Source organism: Neolamprologus multifasciatus, chromosome 22 (genome assembly GCF_963576455.1).
Source record: "Neolamprologus multifasciatus chromosome 22, fNeoMul1.2, whole genome shotgun sequence".
Taxonomy (NCBI): Eukaryota; Metazoa; Chordata; class Actinopteri; order Cichliformes; family Cichlidae; genus Neolamprologus; species Neolamprologus multifasciatus.
In genome coordinates, this window is record NC_140459.1 from 34,878,696 (window position 1) to 34,905,454 (window position 26,759).

Below are 26,759 nucleotides of genomic sequence, written 5' to 3' on the forward strand. Positions count from 1 at the left end.
CATCTGACACTAAAATGATGTTTCCTGTGACCCCTGACCTGGGGTCACAGTAAACATACCACATGTGTGACAGTGGGTCACGATCCCTGGTGTGCATGCAGATGTAACGTCTTAGTGAACACTACAGGGGGAGCAGCTATACAGCATAAAGTGTTTTTGCACGATGCTGAAGTGTGAAGCACAGCAACACTTGACAGACGTGGTGAACGACCCTCCTGCTGCTTTCAAAGCCTAAATTCAATCAGATCACTTTTTCACAGGAGAGGCGGAGTCACCTTAGATTAAAAGAAGATCATCCCTCCCACCTCCACTTTTTGCCAGTCTGAGTCACAAAGTAATAAACATCCATAAGTCCCAGCTGTGACGTGGTGTGCACAGAGGATCTGAGTGGATGAGCTGCGTGTTAATCATTTTCTCAGTGTGGTGTGCAGGGCTGATAGGAACCACACACTGTGGATAACTGCTAAGGTACTGTGGAAGTAAAGCCAGTTGAGTAGAGCGGGTGAACAAATAAAGTACTGTCAAAACTGCAGTACTATCATATTAGTATCATAATACACACTGTGCATGGATTATTTAGAAAAGTGAAGGTGTTGGCATAGAAAGGAAACACCTTCCAATCTCTCATCATGCAGCATGAACTCAACTAGGGCTGCCACAAACAATTATTCTGATAGTCGACTAGTCACCGATTATTTTTGCGATTAGTCGACTAATCAGATCATCATCCATTGGACGTAAAACGTACAGCTTATTGCACCAGCAGCATCTGCTCTTATATAACTATCATTAGCTTACAGCTTTAAGTGTTTAAGGTGCTAACTAAAAATAAAGACAAGATGATAGTTTATTGAATTTTAACGAAAGTTGCAGATTGTTTTGGTGAAGTTTAATAAACTCCTTGCTATCTAAAATATAACAGGACACCGGAGTAAATTCTCGAGCATCTCACACTTCTGATAATCAGCTGTCTGCTTGACGTTTATTCAGCTGTGTAAAAACTATAACTTTAATCTCAGCCAAACCGATTTACTCAGGAACAAATAAAATACTGAAAAAAGCCAAACAATAACATTTTTAAGTTATCTAAGTGACTTATATATCATGTTTAACCTGAGTAGCGAAAGACGGCGGTGGGTTTGAAAACGATTAGCCGGGAGTCCGGTGTTCTCACGGCTCTAGTGAGCCTAGCCCCCGGCTAGCTATCGAGCTAGTGGCTAACAGACGTCTCTGAAAACTTCGGAGCGCTTTTGAAAATATGTGGTGTCTTGATAAACTGAGCAGATATTTGAGGTTTACACAGCTACATTCTCGCCTGAAAATATGTTAAACGTTTATTTTGTGACCCAGAAAGAATAATAAGAGTAATATTAAAACTAACTAGCTGCCGCCATTGTTGGAAACTGAGCTGGGCTGCGCTATGAATTCTGGGACACAGCTTCTTCTTCTTCTTCTTCAGGGTTTAACGGCAGCTGGCATCCTTGTACATGCAGTGCTGCCATCTTCTGTTTCAGTCCGTTATTACACTCTTAAATCCTACTACTTATTCCTGCGTCTTTTGGGATCTTACAAAGCTTCAAACGACGCGTCGACTATTAAATTAGTGGTCGATGATTTTGATAGTCGACTAATCGTGGCAGCCCTAAACTCAACATTGATTTTAATGGCACTCGTCTACTCAGACTGCAGTCACAGCTGGAAACATTCAGTCTGCCTGTCGTTACCTGTGCCTTTGTCCTTCTCACATATATACTTCATGTGAGGAAAACACACCACGTGTTGGGGTCAACACATGGTTAGCTTTTCATCATGGAAATGTTCAGTTATAGAAAGCTGTGTGACAAACAAGCTGAAGCAGTGTTCTCGCATCACTGCAGGAGTGTGTTATTGTGCAGAAACCATCGTTACGCCCATGCTAGGTGGGTTTTCATCAGCTCAGTGTTTATGAGTCAAGTGCATATCATTCTGTCCATGAGGCAAAATGTGAAAATACAAAAAGCTTGTTGATTGTGTCGAGCCTAAACGTTAACTGACACTTACTAAAACTTTAAAACGATTACTAAAAGCTGTGTGTAGATGATGACATCACCATTCTACAGTCATTGCACAGTGAAAGCAGCGTTTAGCTTTTATTATCATGCTGACTGAAAACACAACAAGTTCATGAAATGATTAATAGGCATAGAAAAAAGATTATTTAACATTACCAAAGACAGCTGTGAACAAACGGTGCATGTTTTGGGAAATTTACAAACTCCTTTATTTTATTTCCAGTTCTTGAACAAACCGTTAAAGTCGGAGTGAGTGACTGAGACATGAACAACAAATGTGAGCTCTGCCTGCAGGTCCTGAACTCTCGCTCTAACACCTGACCTGTGTGGTAGCCTGCAGATGACACTAAATAACTGGACCCCCCTATGAAAACAGCCTCCAATGCTAAAGGAGAAATCTTTAGTCAGCTACGAATCTGAACATGAAACGAGAAAAGACGACCATCACTGACTAAATCAAAGCTTTGCTCCATTTTTCTGGCTCTTATTTTTTACAAACAGATTCAATGAGAGCAATAACAGTAAAAATGTGTAAGCGTTGCTCCTGCATTAACCCTTTAAAGCCGGTCAGAGCAGCACGCTCTGTTTTGCGTAACTATTTTTAAATCCCAGTAGCACTGCAACCACGTGAGCTAGCGCAATAATTTTTTTTGCATATGAAACCGGAGGAGTTGTACTTACATCTTATGCCATCAGCTTGTCCTCGGTCACAGTTTCCTTCCACATATAACTTTGCAAAAACTGCATAAAAAGCACTTGCAGCAACAAAAACATAATATTCCAGAAACACGCTTTGCTGATCTGATCAGCTGTTTGTAACACTTCCTACATTGGATTAGACGTCAGCGCGAACTATCGCATGTCCGCCATGACCTGCCCGAAACCGGAAGTGACGTCATTTTCGCGGAAATGTAGTTTTTTACCATCAGGGCCTCATGAGCCTATACTGGTGTTTATAAAAGTTATGTTTGACTTTATGACTTTCTGTGTCGTTTCTGGGATGCTTAGGACTCATATTGCACTGCTGGAAATAGTTTATTTTGATGCATATGCTGCTTTTTTGCAAATTTGCACTATAATATTTATTTTCGTTTTTCCTGCAGTATATAAAAATTGGTGTATTTCAAAAATCAAACTATGAAGACACTCAAAATAAATTTCCTGTGGTGGGAAACTATTTTGTGCAACTTTTTTGTATTTACAGTTTTGAGGGATAAGCCTCTTAAATTTCTCTAACTAGAAATATATGTTAAAAAAACAAAAACGATTTTCAATTTTTTTGTAGTTTATTGCACTTTTTTGCAATTTATGTAATTACTATGCACTTAATGCAGACATATTATTAAAATCTGGGCTGTAATGGTTGTATTGATGTATAGCAACTTGAAATGCTCCCAAAAATGGCTCCACAGCATGTAAACATATAATATAAGCTCTGGTGGACTTGGTTCTATGGTAGGTCTTAAAGGGTTAATGACCCACCCGTCACACTACCACACTGTGGACTGTGACGTCTATCTGCCCGTCTTTAGGCCACACGCTGGCAGCCTCAGGTATGCGTGAGCGCAGCTTCAGCTTATCTCTGCCTCGCTCACACTGCAGCTGTACGAACACACAGATAACGGCGCTGTTGATGTCAGCGTCCGTTCTCTCTGTGCTGACAGAGAAACAACTCAGCAGCTGACCAGCTCACCGCTCGCCTCCACACATCACTTAACTCACCATTACTGCGACTGCATCTGGATGCTTTAGACTGGCCCGAGGTGGGGGGCCGGGGGGGTTGTTAGAAGTGCTTTTCCCACACGTTCACGCCTCTAGTTTGGAGCAGCTGATGCCCACAGCCACACGTGACCTTGCAAATCACTGCAAATGGTGATGTATCATACAAACAGGCTCAGTGTCCTTGAAAGACGCGTCTTCAAATCCGACAGTCTAGTCACACAAACACCGTTTGGCACAGCCGGCTGTGTTTGTGCTCGGCAGTCACCGAAGCTCCTCAGCTCTGCTGTTCTGTTATTTATGCTGCTTTATATTCATTTTCATTACTCTAACAACTGTTTTTGGATTAAAAGGTTTGCCATTGCAAAAGGTAAAATAATAACAACAATAATGAAATTCATTTTAAGAACACGCTCATCAAAACTTTGCACAAACTTCATGTTGGTCACAGAAATGAAAGAATATCAATGTTTAAATCCTCATCATCCTATGATCCTCACACAGTGTGTCACACACAGACGCTACCTGTGCACTGAGCCTTAAAGGGGGCGTGGCTGTCCTTTCATTCATTTCATTTCATGTATTTATTTATTTCACACTTGGTACAACCATGTGTGAAAAGGAGCAGGAAGAAGAAAATATTCTTATTAAACCCCGCCCCTATCTACAATCCAATTTATATTACAAGTGGGCACCAAAAATCAGAACAAACTAACATGAACATTTATCTGCGGTCCTAACCCAAACCAAACAACACATTTACAATCAGAATAACAGCTCCACATAGTAACAAGGAGAAAAATTAAAATTAAAATAAATAAAACAAAAATTATAATGGATCCTTTTTCAATGAACTCCAGTTTCATTCACATTCTTCATATTGAGTTATCGTTGTAACACTTTTTAAAACAATGTAAATTTATATAATTCTTTAAATTATAATGAAGTGAGTCCCACAGTCGTTTACCTCTAACCGCTGGACTCATTAATCTTTGTGTAGTCACAGCTAACTGATGCTTAAAATAACATTTCCTTCTGTCTTCTCCCCCTGAACACAATAAAAATACTCTTTGTAACTTAAAGGGCAAAATATTATTTTTAGCCTTAAACAGAATTAATAGTGTCTGTAATTTCACTAAATCTCCTAATTTTAATAATTTCGATTTTATAAATAATTTATTTGTATGTTCTCTATATTTAACGTTATGAATCATTCGTATCACTTTCTTCTGTAATAAGTTTAGAGCTTTTATAGTATTCTCATATGTGTTCCCCCAGACTTCAATACAGTAACTAAAATATGAGAAAAACAATGAAAAATATAAAATGTGCATTGTTTTATAGTCTAATAAATCTCTTACATTTCCCAAAATATAAATGTTTTTAACCAACTTCTAATATACTCAATATGTCATTTCCACGTCAAATTTTCATCTACACAATTCAGTAACTCTATCAATCATTTCTCCATCAATGGACATGGTCCTGAGGGCAGCCACGCCCCCTGCACACATCAAAGGGTTATTATCATTTCAGCTACTTCTTAGTTTGAGTTTTAAGCAACAAGCTCTCCGTCACACTGATTATAAATGATTTGCTGAATCATTAGTTGTTGCCGTCTGAAGCAGCTGTTTCACCTTCGATCATCCTGTAAGTTCAGCTGTGTTCGATTTGGGCACAAAAAGAAAAGGTGACGGTTCAGGATGCTGAGACACAGAATAACACCTGGTAAACCCTTTAAACTACAGACTAACAGCCTGGTCTTTCTTGTCTTGCTGACTGCTCGAAGCCAGTGCAGATCGTATTTGCAGATCTATCCCATTTTCACACCAACATGTGCAGCATGATGTGTTTGTAGTGTGGTAGGCCACAATGGTAGCACAGTCAGACCAGTGTGGTTTTACGTCTGTAGCACAAATCATCATTTTAAAGATGGAAAGCATTTACATCCTCCTGATGTCACGCAGCATTGTGACCTTTCACAGTTACACAGCGACAGCGTGGCTGCTTGCTTCAGTCTAACCAAAGGGTAACACTGAGGAAGTCAGCGTGGTTTTCTCGTGTATGTGAAATGAACGAGGTTTCCTCTTAAAGTGCAGCAAAGGAAGTGCTATACATACAGTACATGTGAGCACGGCTGTGGTTATGCTTGATTACCGTGTGCACATGTGCATGAATGTATGTTAGCAACGCCGCGGAGACGAATCAAACCATTGTTAGCGGCTACGCTAAAGTTAGGGTTAGGCTGTGACGTCAAGTCATATTAATCTGAAGCGACAGACGCATGGTGTGGCTGCGTGTGACAGAGTATGCAACTGTAATTATGTCTCCAACAGAGTCAGCAGGAGGAGGATGCTGCAGCAGGAAGCTCTACAGGATAGGACAGCATAACTAATGAGAGGCTAATCATTCATCCAGCACAGACATGATGTGCATAGCTGATATATGCACACCGATGACCTCATTCTCTCACACACACACACACACGCACACACACACACACACACACACACACACACACCACTGCAGAGACAGGCTTAGTCAGCTGTAGAAAACTGCAGACAGAGAAGAGAGGAAATAAGCGAGGATGGAGGCACAAAAACAGGCAAAAACAAAGCGGTGTAGCATCACTTATCACAGCCAGTGGACATGTTTCCTATAGCTGTTGGCACATTAAATTAGCTCTTCGTTCCAGGTCACAGAGTGGCTTTAAAGACAGACAAACAGAGCTGCTCTCGCACACCTTGAGAACCTGCCACGATCCTCCCCCGTCCTCACAGCACAGGGTCACCCTGCTTTGTGTTTGATCACAGACTGCAAAACACACTGCAGTTATATTTCACACCAGCTGGCGAGGTCACAGATGGGCCCTTTACACAGTCTCCTGCTGCTCCATCTGATGCCAAGTTTACTGACGGTGCCAAAAAATGTTGAATTAAAACACTGATTTTGTATAAAAAGCCTCATTTTAAAAACAGCGAATTTCACACAAAGTTATTATGATTTTGGGCTAAATGACGATGCTAACTGAGGTTGTGAGCCCGAGGTGGAAACATCGCAGTACCAGAGGAAAACATGGATCCTGCAATCAGAGGGCAGAATCAGGTCCAAAATATCTGAGCTGCTGGGTTATATTAACTTCTTGTTTATAATGTCTAAGTAGGGCTGGGTCATATCATACTGTTCAGGGTAATACCAGCATAATGTTGGGCAACGATAGGAAAATGAAATATCGCAATAGAATGTGGGTAAAACGCGCATGCGCAGAGCCTTTGTTTTCATACACACATGGCGGCGACACAGAATCAGTGTTGCCAACTTAGCGACTTTGTCGCTATATTTAGCGAGTTTTCAGACCCCCTAGCGACTTTTTTTCTAAAAAAAAGTCGCTAAGTTGTCGCTGCTTTTTAGTCGCTGCTTTTTATACAAAATCAGCGACTTTTTTTCTAAAAAAAAGTCGCTAAAAAAGACGTGAAAGCGCGTATCGCTTTTACTCTCAACAAGCAGCGGGTGCTGTAACTGTAGTTCTTCTTTTACTCTTTTACTCTTATGCTGTTTTGTGGATCACAAGGTTTAAAACTACTTATAAACACACACACAGTAACTCCACCAGAGTGCCTACTTCGGGTCACTTTTGCCGGTCCAAGCCCGGGTAAAGGAGCAGGGTTGGAATTGTGACATTAAAAAAACAATAATTGCTAAAATAAATTTAATTTGTAGTTTAAATAAATTCTAAATGCATTTAGGACGTTTTTTACTCACTTTATGTCTCGTCCACGATGTTATTTCTCTCTCCAGCAGCGTAGGTTACAATTACATTAGCATGACCAATTATGCAAATTAGGCGATGACGTCATTTAGCGACTTCTAGCGACTTTTAGGACAACCAATAGCGATTTTCCTTACTGAGGAGTTGGCAACACTGCAGAGAATGAGAAGAGCGAAAGTGGATCGTTGAATGAAACAGATGAACCTGAACTGGTTTGTAAAATGCAGCTTCACTGGTGTGGAACTGGTTTAGCTTTCGTCCGTCAGATACACAACAAAGCACTATTTTTGGTAGCGCAAGCTAGCGGGCCGTCGTTATTACCGTGTTGTTTGGAGAATACGGCACACTTAAAATCAATCCTTTGATTTTTCTGAAAGTCGACAGAGCCCCTTATAATCCCGTGTGCCTTATGTATGAACTCTGGTTGTGTTTACTGACCTCGAAACGATTTTATGTGCACGGCGCTCGAAAATCTGTCAGATGTTTCAGTGCGACTTTGCTAAGCTACGAAGCCGCACCGCTTGATGGATTGTTGGAGCGTTACGGCTATCGTAGGCGGAGCCTCGCGGAGTGATACGTACTGTGCTTCAACATAATGTTACCGTATTGTTTTGTGGATGTTATACTTGGTTATACTGAGGATATGTCGGCCAGTTTCCACTGGAAATGCCTTTTGGTTAAACTGTCAGCGAGGAATTTGCATTTGCACTGTTAAACTTTTATATAACTTTAATGCACATAAAAAACAGCTGCTTGTTTAAGTGAAAATACATTGATGGTTTTTTGCACTAATAAAGTTGTGGAGTTGTAAAGTATTTTGTCTCGTGTCAGTTATATCGTCAGTTATATGGTTATCACAAATTTTCAAATGTACATCGTGATAAATATTTTAGTCATATCGCTCTGCTTTATGTCCAAGTAAAATTTGTTAGTTTGTGCATCGACGTGAAACGTCCCTACAGGAGCCCCTGCACAGCTAATCTACTGCATCACTTTGACCTCTGACGCTTAAAAAGATGAACATCAACTAAATATATTCACCACATTGAGGAAACGCTGAATAGATAAAGCAGTTTCCCTTGAGCTGATGCAGACATGCAGCGGGTGTGAAACCAAAATAAGTCAAAGACGTTGGTAAAAAGATGGTGAATGAGGAGGACTTCTACGGTCGCTCCAGGAGGGCGCAGACATGCAGCAGGTGTGGACGTCTCTCTCTTAATTTCTCATTTCATTTCAATTTCTTCCTTTCTACTATAAACCCTCCTGGAGTTACAGCATCGCCATGACTCATTTTAAAATATCACGATCCCTCAAAGTTTGGCCAGAAGAATCAAGGAAGGTGACAAACTAAACTTACACTATAAAAACCAACAAACAGACATCCTCACTGTCAGACACAAACAAACACTCAGAGTAAACACTCAAACCCTCCATCAGTGCTTACTCCGATCCACTCGGCACGGTTCACACAGGTTTCCATAGGTCACAGTACCTGATACCAGGTAGTTCTTAGTACTAAAATGTGACGTCGTCAGACTGAAAGTCACTGATTGGCTGGTCAGTGGCGTCACTCGATGAGTCATTAGAGCGTCTCGTTCACAACAATCAAAACCGTCATTTTTGAAACTCACTAAAGAAGGAAAATCCAAAAACAACGCCGCGACCCTCGAGTGTGACGACACGCCACAGACCGAGGAACAGGGACAGCATCCGAGTCGAGTAGCTACTGATGGAAAAGAGGCTGAACTAACAGCAGCTTTCTTATGATAAGTGATGCAGCACGTGTCTGCCACTGCAGATTCATACAGTCAACAGCCACAACAATAAAAGCAGCTAAGGTGGAAAAGAAAACTCTCTGGATTCACATAGAGGCTCCCTGACATCTGCTGCCAACACAAACACGTTACAGACCAAGCATCTTCTGATCCAGTCTAACCTGCAACCATCGCTTTAGAGATCAAATGTGCAGCTCCACAGTCCACTGAGTCCCAGATGGATCAGTGACTGAGGATTTGGTGTTAATGCGATGGTAACCTGCCCTTCATTAGTCTATCATCAGTGAACGGACTAAACACAGCTTCAGTAACAACCAATCAGCATGCTGCAGGGCTGCAGACACACTCAGACCAGACCAGATGATTGGATGTTCACATTACTTGTTGTCAGCATCACATTAGCCTGACACTTCCTCTCTGTCTTCTCTTGTATGAGCAAAGTCAGCTTTTAGCCTGAGAAGCGAGTTACAGGCAGAACAGCTGGTGCAGCCACGAGCCGGCTGTTTCACTGTGGGACGTTTCCTGATAGCAACCCGGAGCTCCTTCAGTTTATCTAACAGCACCGTGGCCACAGCAGCTCACTGTGAGGCAGCAGGGCCGGACCGCAGGCACCAGCCCGCCTCAAACAACCACTCGATCCTCAGCCCAGTATGCAAGAGAAGGACTGGGCCGCAGAGAAGCCACGCTTTGCTGTGTGCTCTATCAAGTGTCCTTCTTTCTCTGTTATTGGACTAAAAGGCTTCAAACGCCGTTTCAAAAGCAACAATCAGATGTGCTGTGTGACCGTGGGGTCGTGCTTCAGTGGCTAACACGAGGAGACACAAACACAGCCTCACAGATTCAGATGATGTCGTCCCGTCGCCAGATGTGCTCAGCTCCACATGTGAAAGCTGACAGCAGCCACTCTGTGAGAGCACTTAGACACACAGGTGCTCAGATGAAACATCGTCCAGCTGTTTGATGCTAACACAGCAGCTCATGCACTGGGCTGCTGTTTGTTCTGCAGGCGTGCTGATAAATAAATCTTTCCTGATGATGGTCCGACAGGAAGTCAGGTTCGTTTTTTGTGTCGCACCACGAGTGCTGCACAAAGTGTCACTACACTGGACAGTTATGGTAAATATATATTGGTAAAAACGTGATGCTCATCATGTTTAACGATCTTCAGCGTCTGACAAAGACATGCTAACCCTTTCTGTGAAATATCAGTAAAAGTATTTAAAAGTCTGGACTTAGTTTGGTACGTCAGCATCATCCTGGTGCACACATGATGGAGTAGTTCCCCTATCTGAATCAGCACTAGTTTAAGGGTTATAACACAACATTGTTGTTGGGTCCCTGTTAACCTTGACTGATGATCTAGCTGGCAGGTGAAAGGTCTGACACAGGCGTAGTCTCACATGTACCTCCACCTGGTAATGTCGACAGAGATTTAGGCCTTTTTCCCACTGCATCAATGTCAGTATAAAACTCCTGCTGACAAAGTCCGTTTAATTAACTCAAACTGTTCATTGAACTCAAATCTGGTTTTGTGGAGCCTTCGTGTCACTTCACAGGTTTGTATTCAGCCACAGTGAACATGTGTTCACCCCCCACCTGATCTCCTTTTTGTGGTTTGTCACAGTGAAACGTTTCAGATAAGCAAACAAATGTAAATGTTACACAAAGATAACACAAGTAAACACAAAGCAGTTTCTAACTGAAGCTGTTTATAACCAATCACAGCAGATGGCCCCGCCCCTCCCTGAGCCTGGTTCTGTTGGAGGTTTCTTCCTGTTAAAAGGGAGTTTTTCCTTCCCACTGTTGCCAAAGTGCTGCTCATAGGGGGTCATATGATTGTTGGGTTTTTCTCTGCATGTGTTATTGTAGGGTCGACCTCACAGTATGAAGAACCTTGAGGCGACGGTTGCTGTGTGAACAACATGAAACCTTTTTAAGGGGAGATCCAGACCGACACGGCTCTGGGAGAACAAACCTACAGCTATAATAGTAAAACTCTCTCTGGCATAAAACTATAGCAGCTGAGTTGTATCGTGAGTCACATCTACAGCCGGACAGCACCAGTTCAATTCAATTTTATTTATATAGCGCCAAATCACAACAAAAGTCGCCTCAAGGCGCTTCATAGATACAGAGAAAAACCCAACAATCATATGACCCCCTGTGAGCAGCACTTTGGTGACAGTGGGAAGGAAAAACTCCCTTTTAACAGGAAGAAACCTCCAGCAGAACCAGGCTCAGGGAGGGGCGGGGCCATCTGCTGTGATTGGTTGGGGTGAGAGAAGGAAGACAGGATAAAGACATGCTGTGGAAGAGAGACAGAGGTTAATAACAGATACGATTCAATGCAGAGAGGTCTGTTAACACATAGTGAGTGAGAAAGGTGACTGGAAAGGAAAAACTCAATGCATCATGGGAATCCCCCGGCAGCCTACATCTATTGCAGCATAACTAAGGGAGGATTCAGGGTCACCTGGTCCAGCCCTAACTATATGCTTTAGCAAAAAGGAAAGTTTGAAGCCTAATCTTAAAAGTAGAGATAGTGTCTGTCTCCTGAATCCAAACTGGAAGCTGGTTCCACAGAAGAGGGGCCTGAAAACTGAAGGCTCTGCCTCCCATTCTACTTTAAATACTCTAGGAACAACAAGTAGGCCTGCAGAGCGGGAGCGAAGTGCTCTAATAGGGTGATATGGTACTACAAGGTCATTAAGATAAGATGGGGCCTGATTATTTAAGACCTTGTATGTGAGGAGCAGGATTTTGAATTCTGGATTTAACAGGAAGCCAAAACAGGAGAAATCTGCTCTCTTTCTAGTCCCTGTCAGTACTCTTGCTGCAGCATTTTGGATCAGCTGAAGGCTTTTCAGTGAGTTTTTTGGACTTCCTGATAATAATGAATTACAGTTCTGTGCTGATACTCTGATTTGCTGATATTCACTGGGAAGTGATTCCTCTGGATCACACAGTCTTAGCTGGATTATGACGGGGGGAGACACAACAGGCCTGAATGATGGCGAGAAACATGGCGAACACCCCCGTGGAATACACACATTGTTTTCTCTCAGCCGACGGGGGTTCTTATCAAAACGCTGCCAGGACTGTGGTGAAAGGATATGGTAATTACAGACGGCGCACACGCAAACAGAGCGGGAAAGGCCAACTGAGCTCTGCGCTAATACAATGTGTCTGGTGTGGGGCTATTTACATACCCATCCAGAGCGCCTGTCACATCCGATTAATTGGTCTCTGGAAGGGTGACAAAGATGATTAACGAGAAAGATGAGAAACATCTCCTCGTATGGCTCCATAAAGTCCTTTTAACACGAAGCCAAACGATCTGTCTCAGGAAAAATTAAAGGTGCTTTTCTTTTCCCACGAGCTACGCCGCTCGTTTCCTCCAACCGATGACGGGAATGCAGAAAATGAGCTGCGACAATGTTTGTAGGAGTGTCTGTGATCACGAGCTGTGCTTTATTGAGACGGAGGGAAGAAAGAAGCGAAGCCTGCGGGTAATGAGCTGCATCGCAACGTCCGCTCATAACCTCAGCCTGTTTAATGTTGTCACATCAATTAGTGGGTGAAGAAAGGAGACGCGGAGGCCTCGGTGAGGAGGCGCCACACGGTTTATAAGAGTTTATTATAGCACGAGCTTTTAAAGGTTGACAGTGTGTTTCATTTATCACACAGAGAACAGGCTGAGATCAAACCTGTGACGGGCTTCAGGGGAGGCGGGCGCTAAGAGTGTGGCGAATACGAAGGTGCAGACGAACCTACACTTCAAGCAGCGCCTCCGCTGCCACAATTATTCACCCACAACCACAGCCGAGCCCGATTCATCCCGAGGATGTTTTTAAAGGAATCATCCTTAAAACTATATATTCAAAAAGTGGAATTATACCCAAACGCTCACTTCAGTCAGATGAAACACTGCAGCATCAAAACCATTTACTTCATGCTCGAGGAGCCCTGAACACACAGGCAGAGCTGTGAGGAGGTGGAGATAACTGTGACGCTCACTCTCTATGAACCTATGACTCATATTCTGTTGGCCAATAGTCTGGATCATCCTCCTTTGTGACTCTCAGAACGACCAAAGCTTGACTGAGCTTGAGTGCAGATTCACTGGGATCACAGACAAACCATGTGAGGGATGTTCCTACAGGCGTCCTCAGGACCACAAGTCTTTCCCAGCCGTAGAGGAAGCTCCTGCTGGCCCTATAAGCAGGTCTGAGGCGTGTCAGCTTCACCCTCCAGACCACGAAGGCAGGTTGAGCTGTTATATGGTCTCAGGCTAACACGGAGCCTGTTTGAACATCTGCATGTGAATCAGTTTGTTTAGTGTCACAGCAATGCTGCTACAAAATATGACCTCATTAACTGAGTAACAGGTAGCGCTGGGCGATATGGCCTAAAATTCATGTCGCGATATAATTTGAAGCATGTGCGGTAACCATATATATCACGATATATTCTTTTCTTCTGTATAACGTATTTTCCACACTATAAGGACTTAAAATCCTTTAATGTTCTCAAAAATCCAGAGTGTGCCTTATGTATGAATTCTGGTTGTGCTGACTGACCTCGAACTAATTTGGGCAGAAATCTGTTAAAAATGTTTTAGTACAACTTTGGTAAGCTGCACTGCTTGATGGATCAGAGCATTACGGCTGCCGTACCCATATGGAAAAGATATATATAAATCTTATAAAGTTCGTATCTGTCTTGTATGAAAAGCACACAAGAGTGAAAACAGATATAAGATCCCTTGAAAAATTATATAATGAAACTTGTATGTTTTGGATACTTACTAACAAAATATATGAAAGTAATGAGAAAGTGGCCACTTTCATGAGTAAATCATGTAAGTTTTTACTATTTCTTTTCCATATGGGTAGTGAGGAGCTTCGGAGTAATCTGGGTCCTAAACTCCGTCAGCTTCAGGTCCCAAAGTCAAACGAACACTAAGAGTTAAAAACTGTCTGAATTCTTTCATCTTTAATAAAATCATCAGCGTTGCTGCTTTACCAGGTGTAACAATTACGTTTAACATCCATGAAAACAGAATTTATTAAATTTAACGGAGTAAGAAGTTAGCAGGACGTTAGCTCGCTAGCTTCCACCTAAACATTTCATACCATGTTCTGACTGAGAGATTTATGAAACTAATTCAAACGTACAGCTCTGCTACCACTTCCAACTTAAATGAAGACAGAAAACTAAACAGCAGTGGCGTTTGTAGGGTTACTGAAGTTGGACTACCTGCTATATAATGCTGTGCTACGTGATTGCTAGCGACACAGCTATGTTAGCATAACATTAGCACAGTGAAGCTGGAGGATGAACACCAACTTTTTTCCACTGGATAAAAGTTAACGTGAGGGATTCTGGTGGTCAGGGACAAATGCAATCATAGCAGGATGCTGTACACGGACCAAACTTCAGTCAGGAGAACAACTGAGATCATTCATCCACAATACGAGGTTAGTCATTAATATACTGCAACAACATGGGAACAGAGCAGCTGCAGAGAATTCAGCATTAATGAATCAATGTTACAGAAGTGGAGGAAGCGCAGTTTTTGGCTTTCCCCATATTTCAAAAGTGCTTCATCTCTTTGCTGTGACTGTCGCCATAATTTGCAGATGATAATGGTTGTAGCCGCTGTGATGCTTTCGACCAAAACAGGCGCAACTTGATGACATCATCAAAATGCGCTATCGCGATAGAGCGATATAGTCAAAATCTCCATCGTTGGCCAAATTTATATCATTTATATCGCCCACCCCTAGTAACAGGTGATATTAACGCAGGAGTCACAGAGCGATGCACACTCAGCTCCACTCTGCTGCTGTCGTGAGACAACATGAGACAAACGGTCCTTTAACGATGTGTCTTCTCATCTGTGTTTCTGCTATGATCCCACCACGTTATTACAGTAATGATCTGCATCCATGATACAGTCCACATTATCACAATATGTGTGTTTAATCACTATTGTGCCACGTCCACTAGTGTCCATAATTAGGCCACTGTTAGAGTGTGCATGTCTCTCTGTGCACACGTGTTAGCCATGCAGTTAGCAGGCTGCTAACCCAGCTCAGGATGAAGAAATGGAAGAAGACGAGTGGATGGACGGACTCATTATTATTATTTTACACAGTCCATATCTTTCCACCATTACTCAGCAAACCTCAGGTGTCAGCTGTTTAAGAGTATTAGTAGTTTCACATTGATAGACTTGAAATGTGAACTGAGCTATGAAGGATGGTACAGCCAGCTCCTCTGCGTGCTAGCTCAGGAGCTCACACGCATCGCTGCTGCTTCAGGCCTGCAGGAAATGCCTGGACTTTACCAACGTGCTGCTCGCTCGGCTCCAGCGTGTTGCTTTAACAGCGCTCCTCCACCTAACACTAAAGTAGCGTTACGTAACGCTCCTGCTGGAAGATACGAACACAAACTGCTGACTCAGACAAACAGAACAAACAAAGTGGCCGAAGCAGCAACACACGGACCCTCGCCGGGGAGGAGAATGAGCCACGCACGAGCACAACACGGCTGCTACACTGATCCTAACAGTGCAGCTCACACACACACACACACACACACACACACACACACACACACACACACACACACACAATCACAGGCTCCTACCTGCAGTTCGGCGGCGGGTCCAAGGTGATCTCTGCCAGCTCCTTCTGGATTCTGAAAGAAAGGACGTCCTGTTACAATCACACACTTACATCAATCCTGCTATAATCAGTCTGAGCGCACACCTCACCTCAGTGGTTTCCTAACGAGCTGCTGAGCTGTGCCCGAGCACAGGAACACGTCCTGATCTGCAGGATCAACACGCCGACTATTTGCCTTTTCTTATTAAGCACACATGGATAACCTGATAACACACCATATCTGCTGCATCAGGTGAATCAACTGTGCTGCTGATAAAGCGTCTGTGCTTTCAGAAGAGAATCAACTCTTCATGCTGATGTGCTTTTATGTTGAAGCTAGCAGGACTGATCTACGGTGACGTTTCTATATCCAGATCCCTACTTAGAATATTAGGAATTCAAAGCTCACGGTATTCCTGATCCTGAGACGAACCGAACACCAGAGCAGAAGCTCACATGATGCTGCTCAGTGAGGATGAGCTCAGTCTGCGAGCTGAACAGGCGAACAGCATCGTTACACATGTGAAGGGAAACAACACATAAAATGAACCTCCTGCATAAAAATGCAGCGTTAGAGGACGACCTGATTTTGCTCACAGCCTGATGTTCACCATGACACCAGGGTTGTTAGAGAAACAGCCACTGATGCTCATCACGCTACGACACCATCTGTAAAGGTCAACCAGCCCACCGCGTGACACTGAGGAGTCACTGTTAGATAGACGCTGTTCAACATCTCAAAGCACCTTTTACTGCTCGCATCATTCACCTGCTCATGCAGGTATGTTTTCTATATGTAAGTCACTTATCTAACACACACACACACACACTGATGGATAAACTAGGATCAAACCATCGTCACTCATCACAGCTGCACTCAACAAATTCAATTCAGTTTTATTTATATAGCGCCAAATCACAACAAATGTCGCCTCAAGGCGCTTCATAGATACAGAGAAAAACCCAACAATCATATGACCCCCTATGAGCAGCACTTTGGCGACAGTGGGAAGGAAAAACTCCCTTTTAACAGGAAGAAACCTCCAGCAGAACCAGGCTCAGGGAGGGGCGGGGCCATCTGCTGTGATTGGTTGGGGTGAGAGAAGGAAGACAAATCAAATCCATCTGGTTTGTTCTCAGCAGACGAACGAACATCAACAGCACCGTCTCAGCTAAATAAATGCTTTTTGTGTTTAAGTGATGACATCATCGTTACATCAGGATGACATCACGAGCGTCTGCCAGGACAAAGCAGCGCGCTCCATCTGCAGTTTGGTAACGACGAGGCTGCTGAAAGGCTGCAACCCGCTATCAGGTCTGCTTCGGTGCATCTGGGCCAGCTCGTCATCACTAATGGATCTGAAATGACACCAACCAAGGATGCAGCCTCAACACACCTGTGAAAACCTCCTGGATGACGGAGGAATCAGCAGCTGCAGCGCTGCTCTTATTAAGGCCAAAGACATTTAACTATCAAAATAAAATCTACTCAGGCAAGTATTCCCACTGAGTTATGCTCTGCTGTGGTGCAGATTGCATTACGTTTTCTTTACAATCTTACATTTGCAGGTAGGATTACATCAAATTGACAAAACCAACAGCGGAGGAGTATCCCGTCTAAACACTGGAGATCCAGCAGTGAAAGCTCTTTTAGAAACGTTGAAAACTGACTGACAGCAGCAAAGCACTTGCTTGTTGTCTGATGGATACATTACAGCTTCAGTGCACATCAGTCTAATTCTAAAGTTTCTGTCCTCTATCTCTTGTTTCCACTGAATAAAAGGAAAATTGGGGAAACAAGGCAGTTAAAAGCTACTACTGCAACAAGGTTCACTTTGTGTGATGGTCTCGTGCACATGAAGAAAGAAACTCGACCAAAACTGTTGCTACTTTTCTTTTCCAGGCTTTAGGAAACAGAAAGAAAACTCTGACTACAGAATAAAAACCTAAACAGACACATAGATGTGCAAAGAAGTTAATTATGCTTCTTACACTCCATCATTGTGGATCAGGGTGTACTTCACAGGCTCAGACAGGGAGGAAACAGGAGGAACACGATCTCCACACTTATGAGTCGTGAAACAGCTTCAGGATTTTCTGAGGTGCCAAAAATTGAGTAGTGCAGCTGGGACCTGTTAGTGAGGCAGCGAGATGAAGCTGAAAGCGCCTCTGATTATATTCCCAGTTCTTCATGCTCGTGCACGAGGCTCCACAGTGCATGAATACACTGTTACGCTCTGCATGTGGATCAGTCTGTGACGTATAAAAGCAGCTCCTGATGATTTATTACAAAAGCTACCAGTGAAATAAAGCAAATAAACCTTAATGAAGTGGTTACCCTCTTATTTTTACGGCACGGCCCCCCACTGTGGACGAGACTCTGTATGTATCTGATGCAGCGTCTGCTGTGACTGACCTCATTTCATATAATAACATATATATAATATCCAGTACGAGCAAATCCACACTTTCATTTATGAAACGCTGCACGATGGAGCATTCGCCATAGATGCATCATGATTGTCAGAGTGTGAATACAGCACGTGGACGGCTTTTATTGTAACAGATACAACAAGGTGTGAAAATGTATTTCATACGAAACAAAAACTAACATGACTCACGTGATGAAGATAATCATCATGGATGAGCTTCCTCAGTACAAATATGTCATAAAATCAATAAAAGTCATTCTGCTCTGACAGCAAACCGGCCAATGACAGTGAGAATAACACCACGCCAAGTCAGCCATGTGGTTGGATCAGAGTCAGAGCCACATCAAGTCATCCTGACACACACAGGAGGAGCAGCCTGCAGCACACGTGCTCGTGTTTGGGCTGCTGACTCCCAAAAACACAACGACTGCTGGAAACGACACTCAAACAGTCGCACACGACCCCCAACACACAGTCCAGCTCACAATGACAACGACGCTGCTGGAAGGGCGAAGACAGTCTGATGTTTAAAGCAGAGCGGCACGCTGTGATTAAGTGCTGTCCTCTACACTTTACAGTCCCAGACACTGTCTCGCCTTACAACAGCTGAAATAAAGAGCCCACTTTACTGTGACGCATGATAATAGGGAGCGCGCGGGGGGGGGTTAACAGATTTAAGCAGCTGACTGATGTAACCGACCCCTGACATGAACTATAAACATTTCTCTCAGATGGCTCTTTCCCAGAGAGTCCACACCGACACACATCAAACCAAATCTTTGCTGAAAGAAAGCATGAGCCTCAGCAGCTCCTTCACTGCACTCCTTGTGCTTTTATTAAAAGACACTCCAGCCTATAAGAAAACACACACAGCGGTGTGAGACACCCACAGTAAACAGCTGTAACGCTGCTGTGCAGCATGTTTGGCATCATGTCACGTTAACGCTGTCATTTTGAGACTTCACAGACTGTGAAACTCATTTATCAGATTATATTAGAATATTTTAGGGAAAAAACATGTTAATAACTAAAAATAATTTTATTATTTATTAGGCAAGTAAGAAACACATTTTTCCCAAATGTAAGATTTGGGTGTTCTTCTCTGAGAAATGATTCAACTTTTTTTTCTATAAAATAAATAAATTTGCATATCAATAAATGTTTTTTCATCTTAATAAAAATAATAATCTGTTCTTGTATTTTCCTCTTTGTTTGATTAAATCCAAATGTTTTACACATATTCATTAAATAAGAAGTTATATTAAAGTAAATGACAACTATCACCTGGATTAAAGAGCTCCAGCATAACATTACAGGAACACAGCAGTCATGTGACCTCACACTGGCCACATGACAGTGAACACGCAGCACTGCGACGCTGCAACCATCAACCTGTACATGCCAATGTGCAGTATGTACAGATGTTCCTCAACTACTGCGTGTGCATGCATGTGTGTGTGTCTGTGTGTGTGCGCATGTGTGTGCTCTAAACTGCTGCAGTTTTGAGAAGAAATGAAGACGTATAAAGTGATTACGTCTGACTTCCATAAAACAAAGGTTTACAGTATTTGTACTAAGAAGGAAAATCACAGCCAGCCAATAAACTTCAAAGTGCTCCATCTCTGGTCTCCACCTCAGTGTTTCCACCTGTGTGTGCCCGTATGGGGCAGGAACACTTGATGACGGCTGTTTGCAGACTGGATCTGACACTAATGAAGCGGCTCCCAGATAAAATAATTAAGAGTAGTAGAGTAACGCCTTTATTTAGGTAAAGCTGTTCTTGCACTTCCTGCACGTCGTTCATCAACAGCACAGCTGCCGATAAGAACAACAAGCACTTTCTCTGGTATCAACACAGGAGCAGCTCTCTGCTGCTGGCCAGATAACCAGTGTCAGCACACCAGTATACCCAGTTCCAACCTGCCATGAACTGGTGAGAAACAGAGCAACATGTGACGTAATGAGGACTTGTTCCAGTTTGTTGATTTATTGTTTGCTTGTTCTCTAAACAGCTTCCTGCTGTTAAACTATTAAGATAAGAATTTTATTAATGCTGAGGAAAATTCCCTTCAAGAGGTCAGTGGGATAAACAGACACACAACAAACACGAGCAACAACATTTACATCAGTGTGTACTATGTCTGAACACCACATCCAGAGCAGCTTGGGTTTTGTAGAGAAGGTGAGGCAGATGAAACCGTGGTCTCATACCATGTCACATCTCTCCTCACTTGTGTTCCAGTCACTGAAACATTGGAGGTAGTTTGTAAGAGATGACAGGATGACCCCAACCTCAGCAGCAGGACCGCTCTCAGCACCAGACACGTGGGTTTGCCTTTGAACTGCGTCTGTTATCCTACCATGGAAAACCACCACGTATGTGAAAAGGGAAAGCCCATCTCTGAATGGAGGAGGGGCCTAAGGGTGCATCTGTCACCATCTTACATGCTGTGATTGCAGCCGTTCCCCAACTCTGTGAATGGGACTCATGGCCATTGATCAGTGGTTGTGACAATTTGCATATTAAAGGTCATGAAACTGATCCTGCAGCTCACAGTTAGTCAGTGCTGCTAGATTCAGTCATGATGCAAATGCACTGTTTATAAGTTTCCTGCAAGCTCTCACTAATGAAAGTCCTTTGTTTGGTTCAGAGAGACAGTGCTGCCTGCAGCACCACGGGTGCAAACAGACGCTACACCAACTCTGTCCTCTGACCTGGTGGCTTAAAGACAGCTGCATATTAGGGCTGGGTGATATGGCCTAAAATTCATGTCGCAGTATAATTTGAAGCACGTGCGGTAACGATATATATCACGATATATTCTTTTCTTCTGTATAACGTATTTTCCACACTATAGGGCGCACTTAGAATCCTTTAATGTTCTCAAAAATCCAGAGTGTGCCTTATGTATGAATTCTGGTTGTGCTTACTGACCTCGAACCGATTTTTGCTGCAGAAATCTGTTAAAAATGTTTTAGTACAACTTTGGTAAGCTGCACTGCTTGATGGATCAGAGCATTACGGCTGCTGTAGTGAGGAGCTTCACGGAGTAATCTGGGTCCTAAACTCCGTCTGCTTCAGGTCCCAAAGTCAAACGAACACTAAGAGTTAAAAACGGTCTAAATTCTTTCATCTTTAATAAAATCATCAGCGTTGCTGCTTTACCAGGTGTAACAATTAAGTTTAACATCCATAAAAACAGAAGTTATTAAATTTAACAGAGTTAGAAGTTAACAGGACGTTAGCTCGCTAGTTTCCACCTAAACATTTCATACCATGTTCTGACTGAGAGATTTATGAAACTAATTCAAACGTACAGCTCTGCTATCACTTCAACATAAATGAAGACAGAAAACTAAACAGCAGTGACGTTTGTAGGGTTACTGAAGTTGGACTACCTGGTATATAATGTTGTGGTACGTGATTGCTAGCAACACAGCTATGTTAGCATAACATTAGCACAGTGAAGCTGGAGGATGAACGCCAACTTTATTCCACTCAATAAAAGTTAACGTGAGGGATTCTGGTGGTCAGGGACAAATGCAATCATAGCAGGATGCTGTACACGGACCAAACTTCAGTCAGGAGAACAACTGAGATCATTCATCCACAATATGAGGTTAGTCATTAATATACTGCAACAACATGGGAACAGAGCAGCTGCAGAGAATTCAACATTAATGAATCAACAGTGTTGGGAAGGTTACTTTTAAAATGTATTCCATTACAGATTACAGATTACATGCCCCAAAATGTATTCTGTAACGTATTCCGTTACGTTACTCAATGAGAGTAACGTATTCTGAATACTTTGGATTACTTAATATATTATCATGCTGTTTACAACTACATGAATGTACTATTGCTGTGATTTATTACTGTTACTGAAGGTCCGCGGCTCCGAACCGTAGTAAAGGGACCTCTGGCTAATACGGTGGGTTCTGTGTCGGCTCGTAGCTGAAAACTAGCTTTACTTTGTTGTCTGGGTCAACTTTGCTAGCAGAGACAGAGAGAGGCGTTGAAAGGCTGCTCCAACAGAACTTATTGTTTCAGAGGAAAACACGAACACGGTGTACAGTCGAGTCTTAATAGCTTACTTACAGCTGGGCTCGTCAGGCTCTCTTCTTGGCTGCAGTGGTTATTATTATATTTACATGCTTCCAGCTCCCGTTTCTGCTCGATGACAGCTCGTACTTTTCCTTTTTCTCCCTCCCTCGCTCACAGACACATAACGGGTATGGCAGTCCATTCTCCCTGCAGCACGGACTACACTGCCCATGATGCTACATTCTTTAGAGCTATACCGGTAGCATTCTGCCTGTTAGCTTAGCACAACAACAACAACAGGCGCTCTCTCACCCAGGAAACACGCAGAGAGAGCGTCAGCCTGTAACCATGGCAACCGTAACGCTGCCTGGAACAACAGAACGTAGCTGTCAAACAAAACCCAAACAGTCCTGACCCGCCACAATATGAAACAGGGAAGTACCGCCATGTAATCCATTTATTTCAACAAAGTAACTGTATTCTAAATACCACCTTTTTAAACGGTAACTGTAACGGAATACAGTTACTCATATTTTGTATTTTAAATACGTAACGGCGGTACATGTATTCCGTTACTCCCCAACACTGTGAATCAAAGTTACTGAAGTGGAGGAAGCTCAGTTTTTGGCTTTCCCCATATTTCAAAAGTGCTTTATATCGATTCTATCGCCCAGCCCTACTCCATATCCAGCAACACTGTAGAACATTTGTATTGTCACATACACACCAGTCATGCTTAGAGAGGCTCAGCACAGCTGCTTTACAGGTGCCAAACGCCACCATTATTACAACACCAGTATGTGTTTTTTCCTGTCACTACTCAATTTAACAAAAAAGATGTATTAAATACAAGCAGGCGGCACTTTCATCATTTCATAACTCGCCTACGTTTTATTTAACCAGTTATCTAATGAGTGTCCTGCATCTCGTGTTTAGTATTTATGTCACAGTGGCTGCTGTGACCTCATTAACAGAAGGTTACAGTGCAGCGTTCATGCTGGCTTTTGACTGCAAAACCAAAGCAGCACTTTAAACAGCAGCACCACAGAGAACAAGTGAGTGACAGACGACTACTCGAGAAGCTAAACGGGCGCACACCCAGCAGAGTGCACAACGCAAAACAGAGTGAGCGCACTGAGCTTTACCTCTTGGCACTGGTGGAGAGCTTGGCAGCGGTCTTACTGGAGATTTTGGCCTCCTTCTTTTTGGGCTGGGCCTGGTCCCGTTGCTCGGGGCCCGGCTGCTCCGGAGGAGCCGCCTCCCTCTGCTCGGCGTCCGAACTCCCCCCACTGGTGTTGGGGCTGTCGTCCGGCCTCGGCTGCACCTCACTGGACATGGTGACGCTGTGGGATGGTTGCACATGCACACAGGCTTTAACGGCACGTAACGAGCACACCTGAAGAGGTTTACTCAACCTTCACTGCAGGTCGGTCGTCTGAGAAACACAGTTTTAAATACAGCTCGGTCACACACTGCTGTGGGATCCCACAGCAGTGTGTGACCGAGCTGGTGATGAGGAGGCGCCAGGCTGTGGGGAGAGATCCACATGCTGCTGAGGCCCCGTCTGATTTCTTCAGACGTCAATTATCCAACCTAATAAACAACAGTGAACACGAGTCAATAGCACAATAAGCTGTTTGGCACCGACAGAGAAGATTTGGCAGCATTTTCATGGCCTTTCCTCACATCCTCACCTCTGCTGCTCAACAGATGCATTTCCTTACAAACGTGGCTCCATTTAAACAACAATATAAGATTTATTTACAAGAAGCTTTGTTGTAACCAAAAAATAATCGACCAAAAACAAATTTACAGTTTCATTTACCTATTATTCATGACAACACAAGCTGCTATTAATTATGTTGGTTTTGTCTTGCGTGGGAGTGAAAAAGATGAGTAAAACGAGCTACACAGGAAACGAGGACGTCTGCAACCACACAGAGGTGCAGGGGGACAAGTGTGGAGTTTAGGGCTGCCACGATTAGTCGACTATCAAAATCGTCGACGACTGATTTAATAGTCGACGCGTCGTTTGAAGCTTTGTAAGATCCCAAAAGACGCAGGAATAAGTAGTAGGATTTAAGAGTGTAATAACGGACTGAAACAGAAGATGGCAGCACTGCATGTACAAGGATGCCAGCTGCCGTTAAACCCCGAAGAAGAAGAAGAAGCTGTGTCCCAGAATTCATAGCGCAGCCCAGCTCAGTTTCCAACAATGGCGGCAGCTAGTTAGTTTTAATATTACTCTTATTATTCTTTCTGGGTCACAAAATAAACGTTTAACATATTTTCAGGCGAGAATGTAGCTGTGTAAACCTCAAATATCTGCTCAGTTTATCAAGACACCACATATTTTCAAAAGCGCTCCGACGTTTTCAGAGACGTCTGTTAGCCACTAGCTCGATAGCTAGCCGGGGGCTAGGCTAACTAGAGCCGTGAGAACACCGGACTCCCGCTAATCGTTTTCAAACCCACTGCGGTCTTTCGCTACTCAGGTAAACATGATATATAAGTCACTTAGATAACTTAAAAATGTTATTGTTTGGCTTTTTTTTAGTATTTTATTTGTTCCTGAGTAAATCGGTTTGGCTGAGATTAAAGTTATAGTTTTTACACAGCTGAATAAACGTCAAGCAGACAGCTGATTATCAGAAGTGTGAGATGCTGAGAATTTACTCCGGTGTCCTGTTATATTTTAGATAGCAAGGAGTTTATTAAACTTCACTGAAACAATCTGCAAACTTCATTAAAATTTAATAAACTATCATCTTGTCTTTATTTTTAGTTAGCACATACCTTAAACACTTAAAGCTGTAAGCTAATGATAGTTATATAAGAGCAGATGCTGCTGGTGCAATAAGCTGCAGTTTTACGTCCAATGGATGATGATCTGACTAGTCGACTATCAAAATAATCGTTTGTGGCAGCTCTAGTGGAGACAAGGATGAAAATGGAGGCGTGGCAGGTATGTGAGTGAAGGGAGGAGGATGGAAATGAGAAAGGAGAAGACGCAGCAGAAGATAAAGCGGCTCATGACCCTGCAGTGAAGAGACAAAGAGAGCTGAACAAGAGACAGATGGATGAGAACTTTCTGACACAGACAAAGACACTACACACGTCTTCCATCTTTTACTATTTTCATGTCTCTGTTCAATAATCTGATGCCTTTCCTGCCAGCTGCAAATAAGCTGTCACCCTGTTTTTCACTCTCATACGTCTGAGCCTTGATCATCCAGTCGAACGCCTCTTTAACGTGTCACATAAAACTCTTTCAGCTGCCTTTCCTGACGCCGTTTTATGTGCACACATCTTTTTAGTTCTTCTTGAAAAAGTAAGCGCTTGTTGTTGATTTGCATGCTGAAGGCAACATCCCAACAGTCAAGCTTCAAATGGTGTTTTTATAGAGTCAGTGAGAAGTGCGCATTTTAAAATGGTAAACAGTAAAACTGCAAATAGTAAGTCGAACAGTCTGCCCTGTACTTTAAAGGACGCCTGATTTCTGGGGATGCTTTCACACAGCAGTCACACGTTCATCGGGACACACTCCAGTTTCTGGGAATCCTGAATCCCAACACCACACAGTTCGACCTGGGATCTGCTTTGGCTGCAGGCTTCTCCAGCTACACCCTGTTTGGAGGGTGTGTTAGAAGATCTGTGCTGTGGGTTACACACCTGTTTCACAACAGTCGGGGCTGGCCTTTCAAAACTTCACGGGCATATTTAAAGCTGTAATTACGAACTCAGGATGCTGTGTCAATAGCATCAGTCACACATACAGCAGCTGTGCTTTTCTCACAGTGCTGCTGAAGAAGGGATCTGAGTCTCGCGATCGTACAACGATGTCACTCCAACAGCGTTGCTGCGCTGCAACGACGTTCCAAGTAGTGGCTGCAAGTCCTCCAGTTTTGCTTGTGGGCCTTTCTGTTTCTTGGCACTAGTACTCATGGGGGGCATGGGGGAGCCTTCACCTGTGCTGTGGTCAAACTGGTTAATTCTGTGTCCCAGTTCAGCCAGTTGATCTTTCGCATATTGCTGAGCAAAGCCCAGTAAGCTGGACATTTGTGGCTGTCCTTGTCCCCCGTATCCTGACAGCTGCCTCCACGACTCTGCCGTACAAGTGCAGTGTAACATTTTATGAAACAGCGCACATTTCGTTAGCTTGTTCACACAGCAATGTTCTCACAGTTTGGAGGTTTCAAAACGTCCAGGTCACAGCCACTGGTGTTTGGATATGTGCTTCAGGGGAATCACAACATCATGCTGCCATGTAGTCACTGCCACCACACACAAGCAT

General features: G+C 43.2%; 1 protein-coding gene across 1 annotated transcript in view; it reads right to left on the reverse strand.

Annotated features, from left to right (window-relative positions):
• The window catches only part of LOC146493905 (ubiquitin-conjugating enzyme E2 E2-like), a 65,216-nt gene that overhangs the window by 35,322 nt on the left and 3,135 nt on the right, over nt 1–26,759 (reverse strand). The window contains exons 2-3 of the mRNA XM_085149726.1: nt 23,611–23,808; nt 15,969–16,019 (exon numbers count right to left, since the gene is read on the reverse strand). Coding sequence (XP_085005852.1) covers nt 15,969–16,019; nt 23,611–23,801 — 242 coding nt within the window. The 5' untranslated portion in view covers nt 23,802–23,808. The remainder of the gene's footprint in view (nt 1–15,968; nt 16,020–23,610; nt 23,809–26,759) is intronic.